The 10475-nt window shown below is 38.7% G+C and overlaps 1 protein-coding gene across 1 annotated transcript; it reads left to right on the top strand.

Annotated features, from left to right (window-relative positions):
* The first annotated feature begins 1532 nt into the window (after positions 1–1532).
* prpf38a (pre-mRNA processing factor 38A) lies at positions 1533–9859 on the top strand. Its single transcript, XM_004569339.3, has 10 exons — positions 1533–1744; positions 3801–3960; positions 5040–5161; positions 6344–6429; positions 6514–6624; positions 7483–7589; positions 7732–7758; positions 7858–7949; positions 8714–8762; positions 9601–9859. Exons 1-10 carry the CDS (start codon positions 1615–1617, stop codon positions 9644–9646), a joined length of 930 nt encoding a protein of 309 aa, XP_004569396.1. The 5' UTR covers positions 1533–1614; the 3' UTR covers positions 9647–9859.
* Positions 9860–10475: the final 616 nt, after the last annotated feature.

Here is a 10475-nt window from a genome sequence, read left to right as displayed (position 1 = left end):
TTGAGGATCCAACACTGGCGTCATGCTGCCCCCTGCTGATTACTCCAGCCCTTCGGGGTTGCGTCAGGACACCAGGCATGAACTTTCTGTAACTTTCTGCTTTGCTCTTCATTTGCTCTTCAAATGTCCTGGTAAATTCATGCCTGAACATTTTCTGGGTTTTTTTGTTTTGTTTTTTTACGGAAGTTCACTAAAGTAGTATACTTTGTCCTAAATGAACACTTTACAGTATAAAGTGACTTAAGACAAGATTTGTTGACTGTTAAGTAGTGCCATATGAATAAAACTGAACAGATCTAAAGAAGGTGTTTATTAGAACAGGACAGATGGGTGACTGCAGTCCTCTGAGCACAAGGCTGACAGGACTTCCCCCCATATAATGAATAAATAAAACATAAAAATAAAAATGTAATTAAGACAGATTATTATACCAAACCTACAGATAAAAATGTGTTTACTGGGTTTGTTTTGTCAGCTCTAGCTTTTCAAAGACAATGAGGACCAAAGTACAATTAGAAGTGCTTGTTCTGATGAACACTTCATGGTTCAGAATCATCTTCAATGCACAACTTTTTCTATGCTGTGCTCAAGGTGCTCTCAGCTGTTTAACCCGACATATTTATAATTTAATCACATTAGGTCAACAGTGTCACAAAACAAGCCGCATACTTGAAATAACCTGGTCCGCATTACATAAATCACATTTTCAACAAAAGTTAGAAACGTTTAGTTAATATTTTGAGACAGACGCTTCACTCTATGTGCTATAACATAGACATAATAGTAAATGTGTGAGTCTTTACATTGTAGATTCTCACTGAAGGTATTAAAACCGTGAATGAATACGTATCGAATTATGTAGTAAACAAAAAGTGTGAAATAACTCAAAACATGTTTTATATTTTATATTTGTTATATTTAGATTCTTCAAAATAGCTACCCTTTGCTTTGATTACTGCTTTACACACTCTTGGAATTGTCTGGATGAGCTTCATGAGGTAGTCACCTGAAATTTTTTTCCAACAGTCTTGGAGGAGTTCACAGAGATGCTGAGCACTTGTTGGCCCCTTTCCCTTCACTCTGCCATCTCATCCCAAAACATCTCGATTGGGTTTAGGTCAGGTGACTGAGGAGGTCAGGCCATCTGGCGCAGCACTCCATCACTTTAATTCTTGGTCTAATAGCCCTTACACAGCGTGGAGGTGTGTTTGGGGTCATTGTCCTGTTGAAAAATAAATAATGGTCCAACTAAACGCAAACCGGATGGGATGGCATGTCGCTGCAGGATGCTGCGTTAGCTCTGGTTCAGTGTCTTTTCAGTTTTGAATAAATCCTCAACAGTGTTGCTAGCACCCCCCGTGACCCTGAAAAGGACAAGCGGAAGCGAATGGATGGATGAAATTGAGTGTCGTTTTTTCTTTGTGTGTGTGTCATTTTTGTCCACACGCCATACCAGCTGGCGGCGGTAATGCACCGTTTCGCTGTTTGCCAACAAGAAGAAGCTGAAGGAAGAAGAAGAAGAAGTCGAACCGGAAATAATATTTACTCTTTCCGGTTTGGCGTCTAAGGTTTTTTTTTTTTTGTTCATTTTCTCCATGCCAGAATAGTAGTATCATGGCAAACAGAACCGTTAAAGACGCTAACAGTATACACGGGACTAACCCGCAGTATCTGGTGGAGAAAATCATCCGCACACGAATCTACGAGTCTAAGTACTGGAAGGAGGAATGCTTCGGTCTCACCGGTTAGTAGTGTCACCAGTGAGCTAACGTTAGCTTCATGAGGGCTCATTTTAGCAAGCGGGTTACTATCGACATTAAGCGGGCTCAGTTATATTCTTGGGGAGATAGATAGAGAGATATTTTTAGGCAACAGAAATTATTTTATTTTAGGCTAAAAATTCAAGACACAGTCATACAAGTACAACACACATTAAGATGTGTCCTGAACTGCTCCTTGACTGTGCAAAATATTATAAACAATAAGTAACTTTAAATTAGAAATCGGAAATTTTAAATTAAAAAACTGAATATGTACATTTTGCAAATGGAATATTAAAGTGTTTGTACCATATTAGCACAGCAATGTCTGACCGTGCAATGGAAGTAGAATAAACAAAATTAAGTAACGTAAACACAGTAATTGAACTGAGTGACTATAGTTATTTAGTGTAATGTAAACAGTGACTGGAGTACAACAGTGACCAGAGTAATATAAGCAGTAGGTAAGCAGCATGATCAGTGTAGCAGCGTGTGCCGTAATAATAAATCAGATACGATATGAAATATGACAAGAATATAAAATAAGGTCCTGTTCTAGACCCTTATGGTGATGCTATGAGGGGAGTGGGGGCATGTTCTGATTTAAGCCTTGGATGGTCTGAGGATAGAAGCTCCTCTTGAGTATCTCTGTTTTTGTCCTGATAGTGCGAAACCTGCCTGATTGCAGAAGTTGAAACAGTTTGTTACTGAAGAAAGGCTATAGAAAAAATAAACAAATTTAACACATGGTTCTGTAACATGCCGTTGTGTTAAACGATGTAAATGCAAATGTTTCACCCACATTTGTGACTAAAAACAGACCTGCAAACATATTTAGTTTGACAACATTAAGTCCACGTGGCTCCCAGTTTTATACAGAAGCACTGATAACACAATAGCAGCAGTGATGATAACACTGGCATAGTTTAACATGGAGCTGAACTCTGTTTACACTTACACATGCACCGGGAAGAGCAAATAGGCTTAGCTGTTACAGAGAAGCTGAGGAAAGAAAACGTGTTTCTAGAGCCCAAAAACAGCAGTTGTTCCTGTAACCACCAATAAAACCTATACTGGGAAAAAGGTGGCAGGAGCCCTTCATCAAAGCGCCTGATCAACAAACACCAAAATTTGTTTTACACAGAGAAAAATCTGCAGTAAGCCTCCAAGAGTAGTATTAAAACATGCTGTTAACTTGGTTTCATACCATGTTTATATTACACAGCTTGCTAAAGGCTGATGGCAGCCTTTACAGCCTTACCTGCAGCAAACGGGGGTCTAAAGGGAGACATGGACTGTTCTTGGCCATATTTATTTAAAGGCTTTCGTAACACTTTTCAGATTGCAATTGAAATGGTGTAAAATTTTGTGTTTATGAAATTGCATTAATATTGAAAAAGTGATGTCACTCCCAATTTGGTGCATTCCAGCAAAAGGAATAAATGTTAAAAGACCTCATCTACCTCAGAAATTAGAGACTGTTCTGGCCCTTCCTGTACAGTGTTTTTTACCAAGTCAGTGGGAGTCATTGGTTTCCAGGTCCTCCTAAAGTCCACAGTCAATTCCTTGGTCTTTGTCCCGTTGAGCTGCAGATGTTTCTGCTTGCATCACATGAGGACGGTCCCTTCTGGTGCCTCAGTTGTGCTGATGATCTTGTCAAACACACAATGTTAAAACGCACATATTGTGGTCTTTCTGTCAGGCAATCAACAATCCAGGACACAGCTTGTTGTACTACTTAGGCATTCCTTTCTTCATCTTTCTTCATCTCCTTCTCTGATAGTTGGATACCACAGTAATTGACTCAGAGTGCTAATATGCTAATATGTGAGGGACATCACTCCCCAGTTCTGAAATGGTACTGGTAGTAAAATAGTAGTAGAACTGTAAACTTCTAATCTGTACAAGTCTGTATACCTCTGTTCATTGTCTAATTGGAAACATGTATGCAGGTGCATTTGCAGGCAACAATTGTATACAATGCAATTTGTATTTATAGTTTTTTGTTAACAATGCTTTTGTATGTTGTTTCATCCTCAGCTGAGCTGGTTGTCGACAAAGCCATGGAACTTAAGTATGTTGGTGGAGTTTTTGGTGGAAATATCAAACCCACTCCTTTCCTTTGTCTCACGCTGAAGATGTTGCAGATTCAACCTGAAAAAGACATCATTGTCGAATTCATAAAAAACGAGGATTTCAAGTGAGTTTTCTGCAGAGAGAAAAGGAGTAAACACTTATGTTGTGTTAATTTTCTCAACCAAGTTCATAGTGTATAGAATTCACTCAAACTCGTGACACTTTTAGGCACATTCCCACTATTTTGCTTAGCTAAGGTTGTAGCATAGTTGTAAAGATAACAGACCTTTATGAACATTTGACCTTAAGAAAAAGTTGCATGATATTTAGAATACCCATATATGATTTCTTATATGGCTGTATGTTATCAGTGCAAACAGTGGCATTGAGAATGGCATTTTAAATTGCTCTTTATAGCAGTATTATCACTCGAAACTTCAGATCAGTCTATTGACCTTGAAGGAGAGGTCAGAGGTCAAATGTGACAAGATTTTTAACCTTTATATGGTACTTTTTTAATGTTCAAAATACACACTTGTAAGAATCATAACTTAACTTTTTGTTCAGTTGATCTTGGTGGATGTAAGCCAAATTGTAATAGATTATTATGACCCTTGAGTTTTATCTGAATTTCTTCAAAACTTTTTAAGCTTTTGTGTTTACAAATCGAATGATGAACTCAAACACAAATGTGATGAATCACCAGGGCTCTCAAAATCGCTAGCCCGACGCTAGCGATATCTCCGGTCGGGCGACCAAAATCTATCTCAGCCCTGCCCGTCGGGCTATATGATAGCGGGGCTGAGATATTTGTACATTTCTTCAGTTAATTTGTATGAGTGAAACCTATTTTCCTCGGTTTACTTTGCTGCTGTCACATGGCTGTGTATTTGTTGAATACTTTATTGATAATGATTAGGTAAGGAAAATATGTTTCTGCTATTTTGTAAAATTGTTATTAATAAAAAGCTCTGTAAATTGTTTAAGTACTGTTTTATAGTTTTATGTGTTTTTAAATGTCTTTGTGCCTGAATGTGATCTTGCTGATTATAATGTTGCACAGCAGTTTGGTAAACTGTTGTCGGCAGTCAGCAGCGTGTGTAGCACATTTCGTGCTGGATTGATTAAGAATATATTTTTATGTGTGTAACACATAGATGAGGTATGACATGTTTGTGCTCATTTTTTTCCCTTTTCTTTTAGATATGTGCGTTTACTTGGAGCGATGTACATGAGGTTAACTGGAACTGCAGTGGATTGCTACAAATACTTGGAGCCTTTGTACAATGACTACAGAAAGATTAAGAGCCAGAACAGAAATGGAGGTGAGTTTGACAAGTTAATCTATAAATGACTGGACTCTAACTGGTGTTGGAGGGAGGTGAATGATATCGCAATATTTCAAGAAAATTTGCAATAATGATATTTCTGACATATAAAAGAAAAATACTAAACATTTTATTATTTGCTCGCTGCTTGCAATCAGCAGTACTTGCAATGTACAATGTAAGTGCATGAAATGCATTCTCCATCTTTTCACATGAGCTAATGTCACTAATAAACTTCCTAATTTGAAGTGTGAATCTTATTGAAACAAGGCCCCAGCACTAGGAGCATTACAGTGTAGCAGTACTGACAGCATGAGGCAAAGGTGAGCACAAAAGTGGCATAGGTGTTTAAGTATGAAACTACTGGTTAACATTTTAGATTAACAATAATTAAAGTAATTTAACCTTGTAACTTGTCAAGAGCTTGTACAGAATTGTAATATAATAAACCTGAATTATGTTTTTCTAAGTCAATTTTTATATGTTTTATACATTTATTCAATTTATGTTATTTTATACCGAAACTTGAGACAGCACAGTCCAGAGAAGTTAGGAATTCATCAAGCATAACTTTCACCCACTAAAGAATATAAATAAATAAATTACAGTAAAATGTAATTTGACATCTTAATAAAAAAATATCTGTTTTACTTGACTATTGTTCTTCTCTTCTTTTTGTTAAAACAGTATTTTTTTTAAATTCATTGACAGTATTGATTCTGTTTTACGATTGCAAATAAAGAATTTTGACTTTTTTCTCAGAATTCTGAGAAAAAAGTCAAAATTCTGAGAAAAAAGTCAAAATTCTGACTTTTTTCTCAAAATTCTGGAAAAGAAGAAGAAAAAAAAAAGGACATGCCCACTTTTTTTCCCCAGTGGCCCTAATCCTCTTCCATACAAAGCACTTGCACATACTAGTGGATTAAACTTTGCAATTTAGGACAACGTTGGCAAAAACCTTACATTGGGTGGTTGTTCATATTTGTAGGCGTTGTGCATGTATATGTACACCAATCAGGCACCGATCATTCAATGAGACACTGATTTTTTTCGTCATTGTGACACTTGTTAGTGGGTGGGATACGTGAGGTAGCAAGTAAACATTTTGTCTTCAAAGTGGATGTGTTCGAACCAGGACAAATGCGTAATTTTTTTATTTTTATTTGTAAATTATTACAGAGTTTGAGGTGATGCATGTGGACGAGTTCATCGACGGGCTTCTTCACGCAGAGAGAATGTGTGACGTCATCCTTCCTCGGCTTCAGGTGTGTTAGTGTCATTTTTGTATATCTGACCTGTTTGACGTGCCAATGTCATTGACTTTTCTTTTTTTTATGCGTGTATTACAGAAGAGGCAAGTGCTGGAGGAGGCTGAGATGCTGGACCCAAGGATTAGCGCTTTGGAGGAGGACTTGGATGAAGTAGAAAGCAGTGAAGAAGAAGATGAGGAAGAAGATAAGGTTAAAAATAAAATTATCAGTAAAAATCTACCATATAAAACTGATGCATTAAATTGGTGGTTTCTGATTGACATGTTCATTTTCCAAATATATTTCTAATGTTTAAAGAGCCCTCACTATAACAAAACACAATATGTTCAACTATCAGCTTTTGTTTAACTGCACAGTTAGCTTATGTTCAGCTTCACTGAAACATGAAAATCCATCTGTAATAGCAGTAACGTTCTGTACTGCCACAAGATGGCACCATCCATCCATCTTCATCTGCTTTATCCGAGGCCGGGTCGCGGGGGCAGCAGCCTAAGCAAAGAGGCCCAGACCTCCCTCTCCCCAGCCACCTCCTCCAGCTTATCCGGGGGAATACCAAGGCGTTCCCAGGCCAGCCGAGAGATATAATCTCTCCAGCGTGTCCTGGGTCTGCCCCGGGGCCTCCTCCCGGTGGGACATGCCTGGAACACCTCACCCAGGAGGCGCCCAGGGGGCATCCTTGTCAGATGCCCGAACCACCTCAGCTGGCTCCTTTCGATGTGGAGCAGCAGCTGCTCTACTCTGAGCCCCTCCTGGATTGCCGAACTTCTCACCCTATCTCTAAGGGAGAGGCCAGCCACCCTTCGGAGGAAGCTCATTTCTGCCGCTTGTATCCGCGATCTGGCACCGAATATGTAAAAACTGCAAACACAAGTAATACAGATAGTATTACATAGTGTAAATTAGTTCCTTTGCAATACAATGACTGGTTTAGGTTGCTCAGCTCAGTTATATAGAGGCGTCTGCATAAAATAGCTTCTATGTCCAATGAAAATGTTGTCTGTTAGTGGATTAACTGAAAAATAAAAACATGAATGAATTTGGTTGCAGATGGAGAGAATTCAGACTCCTGAGCCACATAGACGTGGTTACCGTGACAATGACAGACCTCGCCGCTCCCCATCACCACGTTACAGACGCAGCCGTTCTCCCAGACGGTACTCATTGTGCTCATCCTTACATTTTCTTGAGTCTTCATATGTTTGTGAATAAGACAAGTAGACTTGCAGAGCAACCTTTTCCCACATTGAGTTTATACAGTTGCTTTCATTATGGTAAGCTCCATTATTTCTTCTTCAGGAGGAGCAGGTCTCCAAAGAGGAGAAGGTATGACTGCGTTTTGCATTCACTTTAATCTTGTTAAAACTGCACTGCTAGTATGTGTGTCTTACAGGAATATCTGTGTTTTTTATTGTACATAAACAGCCCCTCACCACGGAGAGATCGCCATCGCAGCAAGAGCCCCCGGCGCCACCGCAGCAGGTCCAGAGAGAGACGCCACCGCTCCAAATCACCAGGTAATTAAAGGGGAGATCAGTGTTCTGTGGCCATATGGTGTAACCACAATAACAGACAGCTGAGAATGGGGGAAAATATGGGTTATTAAAGAGTCTGCAGACATTTAAGTTAAAGAAGCAACCAAATATATCATTCATATGATTTAGAACATGTATGTTCTCCATCAACTTGGAGTTCCAAAGCATTTTAGCCATTATATCTTTAACTGCTCACTTACTAATGAACAAAGCACTTTGTTTACAGTTAATCAACCAAAATTAATCGATTGGCTTGTTACTGTTATTTTTGTTATATGTATATATATGTACAGTGGTGACTCGTTTATCGTGGTAGTTACATTCTAATAATAACCCACAATAGGTGAAATCCTAAAATAAAAATAATATATGGTTGAATATATATCGGACATTCTTACCTCCAACAGGGTTTTTAAAAAAATGCATGCAAACCATAAAACACCTGAGCCAGACATTTTTGTGGGACACTCAGGATCAGGGCCAGTGGTCCACAGGATGACTTGGATTCAAATTTGTTTTCATCTGTTTATTTTTTGCAAAGATTTGTGCCACAATATCAGTGGGTTTTAAACCACTGAAATGAAGCCAGCAATCATAGAAATTCATGTTGTTCTTCTGCCATCCTTTTGGCAACTGTGTTTTAAGTTTTTAGCACTGGAAATGTTCAAGTTATTTCCATAGTTACATAAGTTTGGAAAACTTTTGTCTATAACTAAAAATGACTTGGTGTCATTGTTGTGATCCAGGTCACCACAGAAGCCACAGACATCGCAGCCATTCCAAGTCCCCAGAGAGGTGAGTATTATTATTATTAATGTATATCTGGGTAACGTTATTTGATTAGTGGGCGCTGTGCTTCCTGGTCTTGATGTCAGTGACTTCGATCTCCTCCTGTGACCAGCTTATTATCCCAGCAGGGTACCTGATCACAGGCATAGGTGTTGATAGCCCAGATCTTGTTCTTACCATTCAGTTGACTCCTTGCGTACTGCTCCTTGGGGCTGTTCATCTTGTAGCCAAACATCTCATGATCACTGCTGCCATAGATCAGCTGGTTAGTCTCGGTAATGTTTGCAGTACGTATTGTCCGTAGTGCTGCATTCACATCATCTAGAAGACCTTCAGAGGGTAATTTATGTAATCTTGGTAACCGGCTACAGAGGGTCCAGGATCCTGTCTTTCAGGTCAATTCCTCTCTCACTTAACGATACTTTCTTGATACCCGGGGCTTCATTCTCACCCAAACTTGGGTATCTACCCCTGACTTGTCGTCTTGGCTCCCCCTTGTGTTGCATTTGTGTTGTTCCTTGCCAGTCTCTAGCTGTGAGAGCAGTTTCTCCATTATACTTTCATGATTTTAATTGTCTATAAACAAGTAACTAAATTAAGTAACTAACAAGAAATAGCACAAGCACACTATACTGTGCCGTAATTTGATATGGGCTAAAGACAGAAAAGAAGGAGGAAGAAAGAGAAATGTGTATTTTTAAGCTCCAGGTTAAAAATAACAAGACAGAGAGGGAGAAGAAAGAGTTTCCCTCTGTGTGCATATTTGTATTCACCAACTCCAGTGTAGTGGTATTAGAATATTCATTGTTTATTTAACTTGGTTTTGTTTTGTTTCACGTTACAGGAGTTCAAAAAAGAGTCACAAGAAGAGTCGAAGAGGAAACGAGTGATTTTTTTTCTTTCTTTTTGTTTTTATACCAAACTTTCAGAAATCTGCTTTCTAATTCCTGTGTATTTGTTTTCTTTTCCCTTGTTGTTTTTTTTATGGGGGGGGGAGTATAAATATATAAAATATTTCATGTAAACATGTTCATTGTGCTTAGAATGTGTTTCATAATCTGATTTGATCTGACATTTCAAAAATAAAGGCCCCTAAATTGTGACTCTTCGGATGTTTTAAGGTTGTTGTTGTTGTTGTTGTAATAGAATTAGTGGTAGTAGTAATAGTTGTTATTATTATTATTATTATTATTATTAACTGATAGGCAAATGAGGGAAGTTTGAAATTTGTAAATGAGATGAGGGCTGAGGGAACTGAAAGTGTTTTACCACTCCCTGATTTCCACATTTTCTTTGCATGTTTGTAACATATTGAAACACAAGTAAATATGAATTGTAGTTTCTAGAAGCGGTTAGTAGTAAGGGGTTGGGGAAACTTTGACTGTGTGAAGAGGAGTGTGCCCCTGGACTTCCCCTCGATTCCCCCGGAGGCCTGCGTTTGAGTCCAGCCTGTCCGGCCTTGACTATAATAATGACTGTAGAAGCTACCGGAGCACAGAGGAGAAGAGCTGGTGAAGCCTGGACACTGGGTGTTTGTCAAGGTCATAAAAGAAAAACATGGTCAACAACCCAGGTAGGAGGTATGATATCAGACACTGCTGTCCACACCTACTGCTGTAAGAATAGCTGAGCAAAATACCTGGTTACATCGAACTCACTGTAACACACAACGAATCCCACACCTACACAGGAGTAGTTGTAACGGATAATTGGATGTTT

This window comes from Maylandia zebra, linkage group LG17, assembly GCF_041146795.1.
Source record: "Maylandia zebra isolate NMK-2024a linkage group LG17, Mzebra_GT3a, whole genome shotgun sequence".
Classification (NCBI taxonomy): Eukaryota; Metazoa; Chordata; class Actinopteri; order Cichliformes; family Cichlidae; genus Maylandia; species Maylandia zebra.
Note: the sequence above shows the minus strand (reverse complement) of the source record. Positions and strands in the feature narration are given on the sequence as shown.